Here is a 19397-nt window from a genome sequence, read left to right as displayed (position 1 = left end):
TTCATGTTGAGATTGTTTTCCGACATCTTGAAATCATCCTTATGATTACATCCAGTTTACACTAGTATAGAAAATTTCTGCCTACTAAGTGAGATGATTTGTAATTGAGATCTGAAAGGAGACAATTATGCAGTCACGTATGGTACCTTTTTTCTCTATTTCACAGAAATGTGTATCATTTTGTATTGATTGGGGGCTAGGAGGACTCTCAAACTGATTTTTAAAATCAGATTTGAGAGGTTAAATTTGCCATCCAAATATATTAATTGAATGAATTTGTGAACAGTATACCAATTTCCATAGCCCTTGCATTTGTGTATTTTTTTGTGGCAGAACTATTCCATTTACCCTTTTTCACTCGATATCTTTTTACACCATTACATTGAACTCCTATAAACACTTTCAACATCAAGCACATTTCTTCCTTTGAAATATCTGTTAAAAGTCTAATACAAAGAGCTTGTTTTTTAATATCTTTTTAATTTCCTTAAAGCATCTGCAAACATCTTTTTTTGGTATATGACATTTTCCTTCATATTCTTATTTTAGTAAATACAGCCCAAGTCTGCAAGAGTGCCATGCTTGCAATGGGAGTTCTGTGTGTAGGTTTGCAAAACCACTCTTAAACTTTGTCTACGGTAGGGATTTCTGCTGTCACCAATTAACATGAACCCCAGTGCTAGCACCAGTGGGAGCCCTGGTGTAGAGAAGACTCTAGTAGGTAGGCTCCTTTTCACCAGGCTTAACTAACATGTGGGAAATGCTGGCAGTTGCCAGAGCTCTGCTGTGTTAGGGCTCCCGCCAGTGCTCACATTGGTTCAAACAAATTGGTCACAGCCCTGGTGGGGAATTTTCCTAATCCAGATAGGATTTGAGGGAAGAGCAGAGTTTGGTCTTCCTGAATATGAGCTTTCTTTCTGAATTGATTTAGTAAGATTTTTTCTTTTTTCTCTTTTTTTTTTTTTTTTTTTCAGGCAATATAGGTGTGGTTTGGTTTTGTTGGCTTTTTTGGGTTTGCTCGTTTGGTGTTCCAACCCCCCTTCCCATGTCCTACTATTGATGGTCTTGTCTCCCTGCAAACTCTACACCAGGGAACTTCAGTCTCTTGTTTTAGCTCACTTGCAGTTTGCAATAGAAAGGAGGATATAGCAAAATGGGTGTTGTCTCAAAGGAGGTATAAGATAAAAGGTTCCCATAAAGTTCATTCCATCTAGCCCCTAATTACATTCCGAATGAATTGGAAATATACATCTGAAATGTCCAGTGTAGAGGTGGACATCCTGAATTTCTTCACTAGACAATGTAGGTTTTGACACGGCTTAAATTGTCTGGAAGGGACTCTTCCTTCTCCATACTTCTATAGATAGAAACTTCTGTAAATTCTCCCCTTCTACAATTTGATTGTTGGTTGTGCTGCTTTATCTTCCCCTCTATTTTTATCTCCTCATAACGCCAGATAGCAGGAAGTAAGTTATATGTGGTCTTTAAGCATATTACTACTGTGCAGGAGCATAGCTAAAGTAGCTTTAACTGTAAGCCCTTTGAGGGATGTGATTTGTATGGTTCATTAATAAACTATACACATCTATGTAGATTGTCCCTTGCTATGGCTGATAGAGGGCTGTATGATCCAAGAAAGCTTTATATTATTACTAGTCTGGTGAATTAAATGATCCAGGAGAGCAGTGGTTTTCAACTGGGATACGCATACCCTTTAGTGGTACGTAAGATTTCATTGAGGCATGTGAGAAAGATCCTGTATTGGCAGACACGCATGATGTTATCCCTTACAGACCGTATCTCTCTTCTCTCCCCCCCCCCCCTTCATAGGTATATGGTGACCCTATCTCCAATGGGGGTACACAGTAGACTGCATTATTTGGAAAGCAGGATACACAGTTTAAAAAGTTTGAAAACCATTGCAGTGGAGAATAGGGCAGGATCACATTCATTGTAAATTATAGGAGCCTCCAACTTCCATGATGAGGGTAGGATTTGATGAGGAAAACTATGCTTTCCCTTATCCTCATACCCAGTTTATATTCCTGCCTCAGTTATTGGTTTAGATAAGATATATTGCTAGGGGAAAAAAAAAAATCCCCATTGTCGAGGCACCTCAGTGACTCTCAATCCTCAATGTAGATATTTTCAGAACACTTCCTCTGAGTGGAAATGTTGTTACCCCCATTTTACAGATAAGACAGTGGGGCCAGAAAGACTCAGGCACAGATTTTTAAAAAGAAAAGGACTACTTGTGGCACCTTAGAGACAAATTTGTTTGTCTCTAAGGTGCCACAAGTGCTCCTTTTCTTTTTGCGAATACAGACTAACACGGCTGCTACTCTGAAACCAGATTTTTAAGAAGTGTTTCAGCATTGCTCTGCTCAACATTGCAAGACCTAAGTACCATTAACTTCAGTGAGACTTAGGCTCCTAAGTGACATAGGCCTTGCATTGCTGAGTGAGTAATGTTCATATTTTTAGAGGCATTTAGGTCGTAATGACTTGCCCAAGGTCACACAAGAAGTTTGTAGTGGAGTAGAGACCTGGGTCTCTTCAGTTCCAGGCTAGTGCCTAACCCCTGGATTGCCCTTTCTTTGTAAGAGTTCTAGGGTAATGCTAGATAGTGACTGTTGGTCCAAAGTGATGGCTCTGATGTTTCAATTTCTATTTATCTTATTTGTAAACTAGGCTGTCTGTGATCTGGATCCTCTAGTCCAGAGACTATCTTGATGTCTGTTTAGCACAGGGAAGGTGGTGGTTTATGAGCCCTTTTTGTGATCCCATGTTGCTGCTGGAGAGAGTGCAATGCAGTGCATGTCTAGCCATTAAGGCCTTTATTCCCATTGATAGATCACAGTTTAAAAGACGGAGCATGAAGCTCACCTGTTTGGATTAGTGATCTGAATTACAGAAATTCAATTCACAGATATCCTTTTCTTTTAGACAGTTTCTTTTTGACAGCCACTCCTGCATGCCCCACAGTCAAGAAGGAGAATGTCGTCTTCTCAAACTGCTTTTATGGATAAACCTCCAAAAATTTCCTCCCTATATTACTGTTTTGTGGATTAATCTACAGTATTGTCTGTGGCAGAGTTACTTGCTACACTGATGCTGAGCAAGCTGTTCACTTCAATATGTGGTCTCTACCTGTCTTGTGAAGGGACATTAGGGCAGCTTGGAAAGCTCAATTTTTATAAGTAAGGTCACTGGCAGTTTAGAAGCAGCAGATCAGAGTTCAGGCTTCAAGCTTGATTCTGGGGTTTTTTAGGCCAACAGAGTGTGAGAATGCTGTAGAGGCAGTGTGCTCAGCTTTCTGGGGTGAAAAGGCATTTTTATGTTGTGTTTTATGATTGTGGTATTAACATACTGTGTGGGGAACCATTACCAAAAGGTTGGGGGCAGTAAGCCTTTCATTGTGGTTAAAGAAAACCAGGAGATCTTGTAGCCACCATATTCCCAATTTTTTTGGAGGGGTGTCACGGATTGTCACGGTACTCTATTTGTTTTGTAAAATTGAATGCTTTTTATTATACTTTGGTGTATTTGTATAAAGACTATTGCATTAAAGTATAAGCTTTTGTTGTCTCTCATACAAATGGTCATTGTCGTTCCTGAGCAAAACAATGCTCTGAACGTAGTTTCAAGAAAGTCTTGAGAAAAGTTGTTACCAAAAACATCCAGAGTAAGCCTTACCGTTCACAGACCTTAACATTGTGGAAAGATAAGGTGAATATTGATCAAGATGGTTTAACTGCATAGTGTATAATGGTATTTCTTTTAAAAGCATTGTGGCAATCTGAGGAACTCTAAGGTTTAGGTTGAAAGAAGCACACATTTGTGCTTATCTCTTAATATTTTGTGTTTTTAGAAGGAAGACTTCCATCTGTGTGGACAATAGAAAAGTTTTAGGTGAACAAGAATATACATGTTCATTCCTTTTATATTAGGAAACAAATTAGGTGTGACATTGGGAACCTGTCATGCCATTTGGAAGGAAAGAAGAATGTGCCAGCAGAAAGAAATTCAAGTGGATCCACATTTCTGTACCTAAAAAGAAGTTTGAATCCACATCAGGTTTCGTTAGGGCTTGTAAACAATGGAAAGTAAGTAGCATCTCATTTTAATAACTACATCTGCTTTCTGACTGGGTAATACTTGCTGAGACGCATCTAATCAGTGAACAGAGCAAGGGACTAATAATATCCTACTCAAAAGACACAGTGGCTGAGAGGAGTGCATGCAAGTTTGGAAGTCTCAAACTTCTGAGTTTTAAACTTCAGTTCCACAACAGAATCCTTGTGCAGCCATAGACAAGATACTTAACTTTTCTGCATCCATTTCCACACTTTGTAAAATGGGGAGAATAGTTGCCTACTTAACGAGAATATTGTGAGGATTAGTTAGTATTCGTACAATGTTTACAACATGTAAAGTGCTATATGTGTCCTTAGTATTAAGAAATAGAGGAAGAAAATGGTAATAGGATGTGCAGGTATACAAAACATTTTTGTATATCTACAGTAAACTGTACTATTGCCATACTGTGTAACATTAGTTGTTCAAGTATAAAATTAAAACCACTGCACTTAACCCATTTAATTTTATCCAGTATAATAATGCATTTTAAAGCATGGGTTCTCAATTGCTAGCTAGGAAGGAAACAGCATATTATAAAGTGGATGAATTTTGTTTATCTTATGTCCCATTGTGCACATCTTTCAGTTTTTGTCATGTATTACTTGCATCAAGGGCTCTGGGTTTATGATTTCTAACCCAAAGCCAATGTGTAATTCTTGATAAAACTTGAGTGGTGGAATGCAGCTGTGACTAGACAGTGAACAGTTGTTTGTAACTATATGATGGAGAGATCTCAACATTGTTTAGAACATTCCATTCATTCAGTTTAATAAAATAACTGATTAATTGTAGATGGAAGATAATCTGTAATACTTTGGACTTTATCCTGCAGTCCCTGCACACAAGTATCCCACTGATTTGAACGGATTTTGTGTTACAGGTTTGGTACCTTAGATATTAAATTGCAGGGCGGGGCGGGGGGGAAGATGAATGGTAATACTCCTAGATTTTTAAAATCCAGTAATGCACACAAGCGATATTTAAAGAATGTTAACGGGGGGGAAAAAAGTGAGACAATCCATTTCATAGGGTAAAAAAGCTATGGGTTGCTCCTTAATACCTGAGTGGTGAGCATGTAGGGCCAAGTTTTCAGAGATTTGTGGGCATCCAACACAAGCATGCAATTATGGTTTACAATACTATGCACTGGGATGCATGCAGCTTTGAAAACCTAGTGCTTAATTTCTGCATTTCCTCATTAGCTATACATTGCATTGTTTTTCTTGCCCTCCCTATTAGGGCTAGATAATCAGATGGTGTAAACAAGAATAGCTCCATTTATTTCAGTGCACGTACTTATTTTTGAGTTAAACTTGCTAACATAATTTTTGTTACATGAGTGTAGAGTAGAGAACTAGAATGAGGAGGCCTTGTTCTGTTCATGAGTCTGTCACAGTGTTGCTGAGCCACCTTGGCCAAATCACGTAAACTCTCATTGCTAGGGCCCTTCCAAATTCATGGCCATGAAACATGTCACAGACCATGAAATCTAGCTATTGCAGGGGAGGGGCAGTGATGGGGGCACCCCAGCCAGGGGCTCCTACTGGGCCCGTGGCTCCTGCTGCTAGTCCACCCCTGGACTGGGAATAGACGAGACTTAATCTTCCCCTGCACAGCTGCTCTGGGCAGGGAGATCAGACCCACCTCGGGCTACCTACCCCAGCTGCAGGAAGCTCCGGGGCTGGGCAGAGAAGAGCAAGTCCTGTCCCTCCCCAGCCCGGCTGGGACTAGCAGCTAGGAGCCCCTGGGGCACCCCCAGCAGTATGGGGGAGATCAGACTTACCTCCACCTCCGGTAACCTCCTGTGACTGCAGGAAGCTCCAGGGCTGCTGCCTTCAGAACCTAGCTCTGAAGGCAGCGGAGAAGTGAGGATGGCAATCCCATGGATCATGCCTTCTCGTACTTACACACACACATGCTTTGCCACCTTCCCCCATGACTCCCTTTTGGGTCGGGACCTCCACTGTTACAACACCCTGAAATTTCAGATGTAAACATCTGAAACTGTGAAATTGACTAATTTTCAAATTCTGTGGCCATGATATTGACTAGAATGGACTGTGAATTTGATAAGGCCCTACTCATTGCCTGTGACAGTCTTGAGATCTTTGGCTGAAAGGTGGTATGTAAGTGCATTAGCAGCACTATTAGCAGTCTGCAGAGTAAAAGATGAGTTGGGAAAAAGAATGTAGAGATTCAAGTACTACTTGGTTGAGTTTTTTTCCAAGTGGAGTAGTGGATTTAGACATGTGCTTTCCATTAATTTCAGTGGAAAATACCTAAATTCCCTAGATTACTTTGGAAAGCTCAGTCACTGTTCACCTGCTACACTTAAAGCTTGAATTGAAACAACCATGTCTAGTTTTTGAATAGTAACTACTACTTAGGAAAAGGAAGAACTACTTTGATTTCAACTTCTTTTTAAATGGGTGAAACTTTCCTGTCTATATTATTTGGATCTATTGACCTTCAAAATCTTGTTTTTGCAAAAACACACTTGAATTATAAAAGCACAGGAAAAACCACTTGAAGTTCCCAGACTATTTTTCCTGTTTTAAAACTTAAACATGGTCCAACAGAACTTCCTTCAAACTTTCTCCTGCCCGCCGCAACACCCTCCACCCTCTCCCCTCCCCCCCAAAGAAAAAGGAAAGAAGCTGATCGGGTGCAACTTTGACAAAGCATGAAGTCATAGCTGGAAGAGATTTGATTTTTACATCTGAAGCTTGCATCCGTGTTTAAAAAGGGTGATGGTGGTTATATGTAAGAGAGACTAGAAATTAAAACTAAATCATGAAAACACCATCAATAGCCCATATCAGATCAGTAGTGTGAAAAACACACTGGTAACTAGGCTATAGTTTTGCAGTGTCTAGAGAACAAACAAAAAATGAAAACAACTTTTTGGAACCTACATTAGGTATAACTTGTAAATGGAAATATTTACTGGAAATTACTAAGGCATGATCTTGCAAATAGATCCACAAGAGTAGATGCTTATGCCCGTACAGTTCCTGTTGATTTTAATGGGAATCCATAGAAACATAAGGTCCGTTCTGATGGATCTGTTTGCAGGATCAGGAAGTAAATTATGAAATAGGGACTTGATCCTGCATTCCTTACACATCCAAAACTACTGTTGACTTAAAGGGAAAGCAGAATCCAGCTCTAAGTGGGATGCTCTGTTAATGAGAGTGTTTAATCACTTGCAGTAAAATCAGTGTTAGCAATATTTTTCTTCAAAAGCACAAGTTTCGTACATCAGTGCAGTGTACATATTTTTCTACTTACAAGATGTATCTGAGGTGCATTGACTCTCCATTTAACATGGGGGTTGTGACATTGATACCAATATGCAATAGCAAAATCTAGTCTTTAGAATTTCCACATTAAGCATGAGTTGTTTCTAGACATGCTTGACTGCAAATTTTGCCTTGATTAATTTTCAGGAATGCACACAAGCAGCAATAAGAGAAATGGAAAACATACTGCAAGACATAGCCAGTTTCTTTAATCCTTGATCAAAAGAGTTTCCACATTACATTTTGGTTTAAATTCTGTTAGTATTTATGGAATCCATTGTGACTAGGTTTAGGGAACAAAACTTTTTGCTGATAAAGTAAGAATTTCACAATGCTATAACATTTCTTTGTTGCATTTGGTATATAAACAGTCTGACCTCCAAGAGCATGTTAAGTCAATAAAGCATTTTTCTTTTTAATATTAAAATTTTATTATTTTCTTATATTTTTCTAAATTTCAAATACATTGCAAGACTCTTAATTATACTGTTAATGTAAGCTAATTTTTTTAAAGCCCCAATGTTTTCTTTAAATCTCCATCCCAGGCCCAAAAATAAACCTTAAAAATTTTACTTCATAGGGAGCATGATTGGACCTGAAGGAGGGAAATATGTCAAAGGATTTAAAATGTATATGTCCTTTTGACAGTTTGAAAGTCATTTCTGGATGGCTGGATATGTATATTTATCTCGAATCCATTTTTTTCATGTTCAGTTTTTGGAGATTTTCCGCTTTAACTGAAGGGAGTGAGAATTTGAGGTGACACTTTTTTTTTTTTGGGCAGTCAACTTGAGAATTCTGAGTGTGCTAATTTTAGCAGATGTATTATACTGTATAGTGGGAGAATAATTGCATATCTACAGTAAAATTGTTTGAAAAATAGAAGTTCAAAGATCATGTCAATACCTGCAATATGGCTAATAACTGCTGACAGCCAATTTGATTACAGTGATTCTAATACCAAGTTGTTACGGAGAAATAACTGTATAGTGCGTGATGTGAATTGGACATACAGAGCTGGGAACTATACAACCATGGGGTTGGGGGGGGGAAGACTAGGATAACAAATCAGTAACTCGTTTCAGAGTAGCAGCCGTGTTAGTCTGTATTTGCAAAAAGAAAAGGAGTACTTGTGGCACCTTACAGACTAACAAATTTATTTGAGCATAAGCTTTCATGAGCTACAACTCACTTGCTGTAGCTCATGAAAGCTTATGCTCAAATAAATTTGTTAGTCTGTAAGGTGCCACAAGAACGCCTTTTCTTAAATCAGTAACTGTGTTACATCTCTGCTCTGGTGGAGGCAACTGTGGTTTAGACTAAAAATAACTTTTTCCCTACTTACCTAGTCCACAATTATATGATGGATTTATCTGCTCTAATACCAAAATAAGGGATAAAACTATCTTGAAATGTATTGTCAACAGTTTCCAATATCAATATTTTATTTACTTTCAAAAATTCCAAGACCATTTAGGAGTTGGCAGTAAACAAATAACATTTTATAGAATCCTAGGTCCCTGTCATTTCAAACTCCTATTTAGGTCATCTGGTTATCTCCCTGGCTAGTTAGTATTGTTACTTACAGTACATTTATGGCTATCCTGGACAAAATACTAGAATGTGTCAGATCATGGGACTTCCTCTACTTCCTCTGGAAGACTTCCACATTGCACACCTTACTGTGTTTCAGTCTCATGAAATCTCTCCTGTTAGTCACCCTAATTCTTCCCTTCAGCAGTTTTTTGATTCTGTAACTTCTAGCAATATCATGTATCATTCTACATAATTCCTCTCCACCTTTTACTGTTCAAATAACTGTAGCCAGTTATCATAGTACCTTTAGATGGCATCTGTTAGCCAAGTATTAATGGGAATTCCCACTAAAAAGATGTATCAAGACTGTCCAAGACTTTATCACACACTTATGAGAAACTACCTTTCCAATCACAATTACTGTCAACTGCTAATAGTCTAGGAAAAACACACCCCACTTCAAACATTTTAGATTGTAAATATTCAAGATGAGTAATTAAAGGATAATTGTTTAATGGTGATGGGAAGAAATAATAGAAACGTATGGTCTGATTTTCCTGTTTTCCCTTCATCTTTCTCCCTCAATTCCAGCTGAAGTCAATGGGAAGTGTGGGTGCTTCACACCTTTGAAAATGAGGCCCTTAGTTGTGATCATAATAAGATAGAAGGGCGTGGTTTACAGAACATTGTCTGGGAACCAGGAATAAACTACAGTAGAACCCCATTTAACTGAGCCTCCATTATACAGCTCTCCATATTTATCAAAGCACCAGCTGCCTGGGGCAGACAGTGGCCAGGGCTCAGGAAACCATTCTCTGGGTTATTTGGATTTTTGGTTATCTGATCTGGCCCCAGTCCCAATTAGATCGGATAATCTGGGTTCCACTGGAATTTTAACACCAGCTCAGCAACTGGTCCCCCTGTTGTGTTGAGTGAATCTTTTCAAGGAACTCTCAACTTTCAATTTTTTGTTAAACTGACTAGATTTCAAGTAGCTTTATGTATTAACCTGCCTCTGGCAGGGGGGAAATAAATCAGTCTTGTGGTTTTGCATACACATTTTCCAGTCATGTTTCCCTCTTTCTCAAAATTATCTTCTCTGTGGAATAGTCCTCTACAAACAGGAAAACTGACCGACTAGCTGAATATACAGGTGAAATAGTAAACGGTCTAAATACAGAGAACTCTCAAATTCACAGAGTAAACAAGCTGAAGAAAGACTTTATTTTTTTAAAAAAGAAAAGGAGTACTTGTGGCACCTTAGAGAATAACCAATTTATATGAGCATAAGCTTTCGTGAGCTACAGCTCACTGTAGCTCACGAAAGCTTATGCTCAAATAAATTGGTTATTCTCTAAGGTGCCACAAGTACTCCTTTTCTTTTTGCGAATACAGACTAACATGGCTGTTACTCTGAAACCTTTATTTTTTTAGGTGCTACTTGTGATAATAGGAGGGGAAAGGTCAGGTGGGTGTGAAGTTTTAAGTTGACAGTATCCTTTTAATTTTCTAAAGCATGAAATCAGATCTGAAAATTAATGAGTTAATTATGAAATGGCATGTAGTAACTATTGTTTGGGACCTAGATGCACTTTAGAAAAAAAAAGGTAATCAAAATTACCTTTAAATGAGCACTAATCCTTTTTAAAATGTTGTTTTACTTTGAAAAAATCAGTGACGTTGAATAGTAACAATTCATAATTCATATAAATTTTTGCAAAATTAGTTATCTATCTAGTTCATGGTTTCCCTAACTCTGGAAAGCTGAGCCCTTCTTCAGGAGAAGAAACCAACTGCACCTCCTTTTGATCCTACCTGAGGAAAGAAAAGGAGTACTTGTGGCACTTTAGAGACTAACAAATTTATTTGAGCATAAGCTTTTGTGAGCTACAGCTCACTTCATCGGATGCATTCAGTGGATTCCATCCGATGAAGTGAGCTGTAGCTCACAAAAGCTTATGCTCAAATAAATTTGTTAGTCTCTAAAGTGCCACAAGTACTCCTTTTCTTTTTGCAGATATAGACTAACACAGCTGCTACTCTGATACCTGAGGAAGTGATCCCGCTCTTTAGCAAATACTGGTCTAGTTGAATAGGCAAGATCATACTCAAATTTTGGAAATGCGCAAGGGGCAAAGCTATACTTAGGGAGAGGCACTACTGGTTTTTAAAGAATAAATACTAAACCTGAGCAATAAAAATCTATGTACTTGCAGAAATGAATTTTATATGCTGTACATATTGGGAGTACTGTGCTAACCTTAACTTTTTTCTCCCTTTAGAATATGGTATCAAGTTTTCGAGTTTCTGAACTACAAGTGTTGTTGGGCTTTGCTGGACGTAATAAAAGTGGGCGCAAACATGACCTCCTGATGAGGGCACTGCATTTATTGAAGAGTGGCTGCAGCCCAGCCGTTCAAATTAAAATCCGAGAGCTCTATAGGCGTCGGTACCCAAGGACAATTGAAAGTCTGTCTGACTTGTCACCTGTAAAACCTTCAGTTTTCAATTTGGATAGTAGCTCCTCTCCTGTGGAACCTGACTTGGCTGTTTCTGGAATCCACCCACTACCTTCTACTTCAGTCACCCCTCAATCCCCTTCGTCGCCTGTTGGTTCTGTGCTGCTTCAAGACACTAAGCCTCACTTTGAGATGCAGCAACCATCACCTCCAATTCCACCTGTCCATCCTGATGTTCAGCTAAAAAGCCTCCCATTTTATGATGTGCTTGATGTTCTCATTAAACCTACAAGTTTAGGTAAGTGTTAAATTAAGCAATCTGTAGAGTTTGTTGTTAAGACTGACTAAAGCAACCATCATTTGATCATTACATCTGATCAGTAAATCCAGATCCATAAAATAGTGAGCTTCCCACATTAGACACTTGTATAGAGGTCAACATTTCCACTTTTTGAAGACAGACAGTGCTGCTTGTCATTTTATAAATTGCTCTAATTTCCACTCCCAGAAGCAATAATGTTCTTTACCTGCAGCCAAGTGACACTCAAAATCATGGTTCTCTTCTGCCTTTGAAAATACTAAAGAAATGACTTCCTGTATGATCTTTGCAGCAAAACGTACCTATGATCAGTATAACCAAGAAGCAAACCTATCAGGGCCAGTAGAAAATGGATTTTGGAAATAATTTTTGATCCATGTGGGTGATCACAAATTGCGCCGTCGTGTTGCTAGAAGGAAGTTGTCAAGGCTAGCAAACTGTCCTCCAGCTACAGAAAATTTGAGATGTTTGTTTTCAGGGTAGGCTATGAAGAGCCCAGCTCTTCCATAATGAATGTGACATTATACCAAATGAGTGAAGTAGATTTAATCACTTGATGAATGTTGGTTGTGCAGAAATGATTGTTCACCTTACCTGTTGTTGACTGAGGCTGTGGCTACATTTGCAGAGTTTTTACACGGTCAGTTTCACCAGTGGTAGGGAACTGGTAAAAGAAAAGTGCTGGTTTGTGTTCTCGCTTACTTCCACAGGCATCAGATCATGTTCACATTTGTAACACTTACATTGCCAATGAGAGCAGTGCATTGAGGGCAATTATCCCACAGTGCAGCTCTCTCCATTTTGAGGATAGGTCTGGTGGGAAGGAGGGGTGATCGCGGGGCATCCTGGGTCTCTGCACAGTCTCCTCTCCCCAAACACTGGTCAGCTCCAGTAGCTCAGCACTGCTCTAAGCAGGGGATCATTTGCTCTGATAAGTGAGCACGTGCCAAGAAAACAGGAAGGGGAGTTTTAAAGGTCCTGAGGCTTTACAGCGGGAGGGGTAGGACATCTGTTTACATGGTGTCAGAGCTGCTGGCCAGAGTGGTCACCTTAGGCACTGTGGGATATCCTCAGGAGGCTAAAAGCCATGTGAACAGGAAGAATGTGTCTTCACTTGCACATCACCACAAAAGTGTCACCTGTAAGAACTGTACGCCTCTTGTGGAGGTGGTTTTCTGTTTGCGGTGAAACGTCTGAGTTTCACAGCAAAAAGTCATTGGCAAGTGTAAATGCTCTCGTGGTTTTTGCGCAAAAAAGGGACTTTTTGCGCTTTAAATGACAAGTATAGACATGCCGTGACTGTTTTTATTGGAGTACAGAATAGAACTGTTGTGTGCACTTCAGCAATTTGAAGTCCTGCTTATCCTCAAAGGCACAGATTTTAAAGGTATTTAGGCCTTGGCGCACTCAGTGTTGCAATGCTTATGCGATTTAGGGACCTAAATCTCATTTTCAGAAGTGTTGTAGGCACTTATAGCCTTAGACTAGATCACTTCTGAAAATGAGATTTAGGCTCCTAAATGATGTAGGCATTGCAACGCTGAGTGCACCAGTGCTTAAATACCTTCAAAATCTGGGTCTAAATTCAGCTCCTGTAAAACATATTGTATCTTTATGAATGTTGGTTTCTGCTTTTTTTTTTTTTTTTTTTTGAACTTCAGTTTGTTGCATCACATTTAATATTCATGCCTCCGAGACTGCGCATAAGATGGTCCCTACCTCCATCTTTGCTCTCATTTTCTCTCGCGCTCACTGCTAATTGTGGGCATTTTTCTTGTCCTAATTCCTTTGTTTTTTCCCTTCACTCTTCTGTACCTGCCCCCATGACTATGATAGACTTTTTTATCATTTGTTAGTAGCTCCCTCTTTCCTTAAAAACCCATTTCTTCACACAATCTCTTATAAGTGATCACTATACTCTTCCCTCAATTGAACTTAATCTTTTGGATTGTAAACTCCACAAGGCAAGGATTGTGTCATTTTCTGTTTTTGTACAGTACCAAGCACACTGGTGTTGAGCAAGTAATATAATAACTAGGGCTGTTGATCACAGTTAACTCACACAATTAACTCAAAAAATTGCGATTAATTGCAGTTTAATCACACTGTTAAACAATACCAATTGAAATTTATTAAATATTTGTGAATGTTTTTCTACATTTTCAAATATATTGATTTCAATTACAACACAGAAAACTAAGTGTATACTGCTTACTTTATTATCATATTTGATTACAAATATTTACACTATAAAAATGATAAAATAAATAGTATTTTTCAGTTCAGCTCATACAAGTACTACAGTGCAATTTCTATGGTGAATGTGCAGTTTACAAATGTAGATTTTTGTTTGTTACAGAACTGCATTCAAACAAAACAATGTAAAACTTTAGCGCCTACAAGTCCGCTCAGTCCTACTTCTTGTTCAGCCAATTGTTAAGACAAACAAGTTTGTTTACATTTACAGGAGATAATGCTGTCCGCTGCTTCTTTACATTGTCACCTGATTGTGAGAACAGGCCTTCACATGGCACTTTTGTAGCCTGCATTGCAAGGTATTTACGTGCCATATATGCTAAACGTTCATATGCCCCTTCATGCTTCGGCCACCATTCCAGAGGACATGCTTCTATGCTGATGATGCTTATTTAAAAAAAAAAAATGCATTAAATTGGTGATTGAACTCCTTGCTGGGAGAATTGCATGTCTCCTGCTCCTTTTTTACCTACATTCTACCATATACTTCATGTTATAACAGTCTTGGATGATGACCCAGCAAATGTTATTCGTTTTAAGAACATTTTCACTGCAAATCTGACAAAACGCAAAGAAGGTACCAATGTGAGATTTCTAAAGATAGTGACAGCACTTGACCCAAGGTTTAAAAATCTGAAGTGCCTTCCAAAATCTGAGGGATGAGGTATGGAGCATGCTTTCAGAAGTCTTAAAAGACCAACACTCCGATGCAGAATCTCTAAAACCTGAACCCTCAAAACAGAAAATCAGCCTTCTGCTAGTGGCATCTGACTCTGATGATGAAAATGAACATGCACTGCTTTGGATCGTTATCGAGCAGAACCCATCATCAGCATGGACACGTACTCTGGAATGGTGGTTGAAGCATGAAGGGACATACGAATCTTTACCGCATCTGGCATGTAAATATCTTGTGACACTGGCTACAACAGTGCCATGCGAACGCCTGTTCTCCCTTTCAGGTGATATAAACAAGAAGTGGGCAGCATTATCTCCCGCAAATGTAAACCGATATAAACAAGAAGTAGGACTGAGTGGACTTGTAGGCTCTAAAGTTTTACATTGTTTTATTTTTGAATGCAGGGGTTTTTTTTGTACATAATTCTACATTTGTAAGTTCAACTTTCATTGATAAAGAGATTACACTACGGTACTTGTGTTAGGTGAATTGAAAAATACTATTTCTTTTGTTTTTTACAGTGCAAATATTTGTAATCAAAAATAAATATAAAGTGAGTGCTTGTACACTTTGTAGTTTGTTGTAATTGAAATCAATATATTTGAAAATGTAGAAAACATCCAAAAATATTTAAATAAATGGTATTCTCTTATTGTTTAACCATGATTAATGACACGATTAATCACAGTTAATTTTTTTAATCGCTTTACAGCCCTAATAATAACTGTTAATTTTTCGGAGTTGTGAACATGTCTTAATGATTTAATAAATTTGTTGATTGTAAATAATGGCTTCTCCAGTAGTGTGAATAACTACCAGTTAGATTTTTAGCATGATTGTGTTCAACTGGCAAACTTCAGAAAAATACTTCTATATGGGTACAGAATTACTTTACACAAGGATAGGTTTCAGAGTAGCAGCCGTGTTAGTCTGTATTCGCAAAAAGAAAAGGAGTACTTGTGGCACCTTAGACGGATGAAGTGAGCTGTAGCTCACGAAAGCTTATGCTCAAGTAAATTGGTTAGTCTCTAAGGTGCCACAAGTACTCCTTTTCTTTTTACACAAGGATGTAAGTGTAATCGAGCTATTTATATATCACTATAGCATGCTTTATTGGGTTACTACTAACCAGGTAGTCTAAAGCACTTTCTCTGTATATTGGTATAGCCTGGAAGAGAGTAGTGCACCTGTCTTGATTTTTAGCCAGTGGCTAGATCTAGTTTTGGAAACTTTTTGGATGTTCCAGGTGTTGGGGTTGGTTTGTATGGTAGCATACGTAATTTTTCTGGGTTGGTTTGTTTTTTGAGGAGGAAGGTGTGACGGGTTGGATCACAGAAGACCCCTTGGGAACTGCCAACTGATGTGCTTAGACTACCTCTAAGCCTGTGTCCCCTGCCAGCTTGGGACTTCAGAGCCCTGCCTGGTTTGAGCCAGACACGCTTGCCTGCTACAGACCCAGACCCAGGTCTGAACAACGTCCCACAAAAGCTGCAGGCTAAACTGGAAACCGCTTAAGAAGTGTTCCTGTCTCTAACACTCAGATGCCCAGCTCCCAGTGGGGTCCAAACCCCAAATAAATCCATTTTTATCCTGTATAAAACTTATACAGGGTAAATTCCTAAATTGTTCACCCTCTATAACACTGATAGAGAGAGATGCACAGCTGTCCCATCCCCCAGTATTAGTACATACTCTTGGTTAATTAATAAGTGTAAAGTGATTTTATTAACTACAAAAGGTAGGATTTAAGTGGTCCCAAGTAATAACAGACAGAACAAAGTAAGTTACCAAACAAAATAAAATAACAGACAAGTCTAAACCTAATACAGTAAGACAGTGATTACAGATTAAATCTCACCCTCAGAGATGTTCCAGTAAGCTTCTTTTATAGATTAGCCTCCTTCTAGTCTGGGTCCAGCAATCGCTCTCACCCCTGTGGTTACTGTCCTTTGTTCCAGTTTCTTTCAGGTAGCCTCTCCACCCCGAAAGGATATCTCTTGAGACAGCTGAAGACAAAATGGAGGGGTTTCCAGGGGCTTAAATAGACTTCCTCTTGTGGGTGGACACCCCTCCCTCCCCCTGTGTAGAATCCCAGCTACAAGATGGAGTTTTGGAGTCACATGGGCAAGTCACATGTCCATGCATGACTCAGTTTCTTACAAGTGGCAGCCATTGTTTACATGCTACCTTGAACATCCTCAGGTAGACTTCTTATGTGGATTGGAGTCTTCCAAGATCCATTGTCCATTTAAGTGTTTGACTGGGCACTTAACTTGCAAATTCCTTTCTAAAGAAGCTGACCAAATGCCTTACTAAGGCTGCTTAAAATCAAACAAGTAACACAGCCAATATTCATAACTTCGAATGCAAAAATGATACACGCATACAAATAGGATGAATATATTCAGTAGATCATAACCTTTGCAGAGATATGTTACATGGCATATGTAGCATAAAACATATTCCAGTTATGTCATATTTACATTCATAAGCATATTTCCATAAAGCATTATGGGGTGCAACATCACAGAAGGTAGCAAACCTGCATGAAATTTTTGTTTTCCAATATTTCAACCAGCTCTGGCAGTGTCCATATCTTCCAGGGTGCACTGCTGTAAGTGAAAAAAGAAAAGGAGTACTTGTGGCACCTTAGCGACTAACCAATTTATTTGAGCATGAGCTTTCGTGAGCTACAGCAGTTTGCTGACAGAGAAACGTGAGGCAGTGAAAATGCTAAGTTTTTGAATCTACGTAAATGTGAACTGTTGCTCTACAATGGCTATGATTAAAAAGGAAACTGATTAGGTTTTGAAAATGACTTGATAATTGAGTATTACAAGCACTGAACCAAGAACAAACAAATCAACATACTGCAAGGAAGTTGTAATTGAGATTTGGTGGTTGTGTCAAATTTTCTTTTAAGACATTTATTAATATAAAGTTTGCTTAAAGTTTTGTGGATTCTTTGTTTATAAACCATCTATACATGTTACTATTCTTAAATGGCAGGGTACAGGATAACTTCTGTTTTTTCATTGTTGTATAACATGAACCAAAAGTTTAAACTGGTCTGAAGTACTCTTCAGGAAAATATGGCTATATGCAGTAGGTACTCTAGCCATGGCTCAAATGAAAGTCCCCATGTAGATTGAAGACGGATGTCCTAGTCTTTGTATATATTGGATGCTTATATACTATGGTGTTGGGTGCCAGTATAAGGACACAATAACATAAGAATGGCCATACTTGATCAGACCAATGATCTATCTAACCCAGTATCCTGTCTACTACCAGATATTGAGGGAATGAAGAGAGGCAATTATTGGGTGATCCATCCCCAGTCATCCAGTCCCAGCTTCTGGCAGTCAGAGGCTTAGGGACATTGGAGCATGGGGTTGCATCCCTTACCATCTTGGTTAATAGTCGTTGATGGACCTACCCTCCATAGAATAACCTAGTTATTCTTTTGACCTTCACAACATCCCCTGGCAACGAGGTCCATAGGTTGACTGCATTGTACAAAGTACTTCCTTATGTTTGTTTAAAACCTGCTGCCTATTTATTTCATTGGGTGACCCCTGGTTCTTGTGTTATGTGAAGTGGTAAATAACACTTTCTTATTCACTTTCTCTAATCCATTCATGATTTTTTCAGACCTTTCTCAAGACCTCTTCTGCCACCGCTCCCTCAGTTGTCTCTTTCCTAAACTGAACTGTCCCAGTCTTTTTAATCTCTCCTCGAATGGAAGCTGTTCCATACCCCTAATAATTTTTGTTGCCCTTCTCTGTACCGTTTTAAATTCTAGTATGTCTCTCTTGTCATGGGATGGCCAGAACTACATGCAGTATGCAAGGGGTGGGCATACTATGGGTTTATATAGTGGCATTATATTTTCTCTTCTTACGTATCCATTTCCTAATGGGCTCTAACAAGGACCACTTTTGCTTTTATAATAGTAATGTCAGTTAGTAGCGTCAGCATAGGAAACCTTTCCAAAGAGATCTGGGGTCAAATTTTGATGTACATGTGCATGGCTTGTTGGCGGGGATAGCATTTTCCTCACAGAACTCAGTACGTACTCTTTTAAAAAATGACTCCAATATTAGAGTGAAATTTCACTTTTTTTTTTTTTTTTTGCATCTGTATACCCTTGCAAACCATGAAAGTGAAACCATATTTTGCAGCTGCAATGAGTTATGGCATCCCAGCTGTACGTTTTGAGCAATGCTAGTTAAGTACCTCTGTATCTTCTAGTGGTATTGAAACTTCATTTTGTTAGTATTTCTGTAGGGCATTAAATTTTAAAAGTACTGTGCATTGTGCCTCTAGTGATCTCCACTTTTGGGTGGCTTGTGGAGCTGCTTTTGTTTTAGTCATGATGAAATACTTAATTTTGATTTAGGGATATTCTTTTGTAACCAAGTGCAGATTTCATACACGATTTTTAGAAGGCTTCTTTACCATATAAACTACCTAAACCAGAACACGAACCAGGAGTTTTTCTATCTGTTGGAGGTGTGTGTTTGTAAAAGCAACTGATAGTCTTGAAAGATAATGTTAAATTAGACATAGTATAGAACCAAACCGTAGAATTTCCTTGAATGATTACTACAGTGGGAACTGCCAGCAATAAGGGGAGACTTGATAAAAATTAATGCTAAATCCAGGAAGAGGAAATGGACAAGTATTCCCACCTTGAGAATCTG

The 19397-nt window shown here is 38.7% G+C and overlaps 2 protein-coding genes across 10 annotated transcripts in view; one reads left to right on the top strand and one right to left on the bottom strand.

The window, feature by feature from the left end:
• Positions 1–19397, top strand: part of PIAS2 (protein inhibitor of activated STAT 2) — a 54364-nt gene that overhangs the window by 900 nt on the left and 34067 nt on the right. For 7 of the 9 annotated variants that reach the window (XR_012158838.1, XM_073343474.1, XM_073343475.1 and 4 more), the window contains exons 2-3: positions 3951–4106; positions 11261–11735. Coding sequence is in view for 8 of the 9 variants with exons in the window: in XM_073343474.1 (XP_073199575.1) it covers positions 3984–4106; positions 11261–11735 (598 nt within the window). In the remaining variant the exon portion in view is untranslated. Of the gene's footprint in view, positions 1–3871; positions 4107–11260; positions 11736–19397 lie in introns of all 9 variants that reach the window. The other 2 variants (XM_073343469.1, XM_073343470.1) reach the window with 2 other exon arrangements.
• The window catches only part of LOC140911119 (uncharacterized), a 36217-nt gene continuing 33426 nt past the window's right edge, over positions 16607–19397 (bottom strand). Inside the window, exon 4 of the mRNA XM_073343478.1 lies at positions 16607–17303. Coding sequence (XP_073199579.1) covers positions 17104–17303 — 200 coding nt within the window. The 3' untranslated portion in view covers positions 16607–17103. The remainder of the gene's footprint in view (positions 17304–19397) is intronic.

Source organism: Lepidochelys kempii, chromosome 5 (genome assembly GCF_965140265.1).
Source record: "Lepidochelys kempii isolate rLepKem1 chromosome 5, rLepKem1.hap2, whole genome shotgun sequence".
NCBI lineage: Eukaryota > Metazoa > Chordata > Testudines > Cheloniidae > Lepidochelys > Lepidochelys kempii.
Note: the sequence above shows the minus strand (reverse complement) of the source record. Positions and strands in the feature narration are given on the sequence as shown.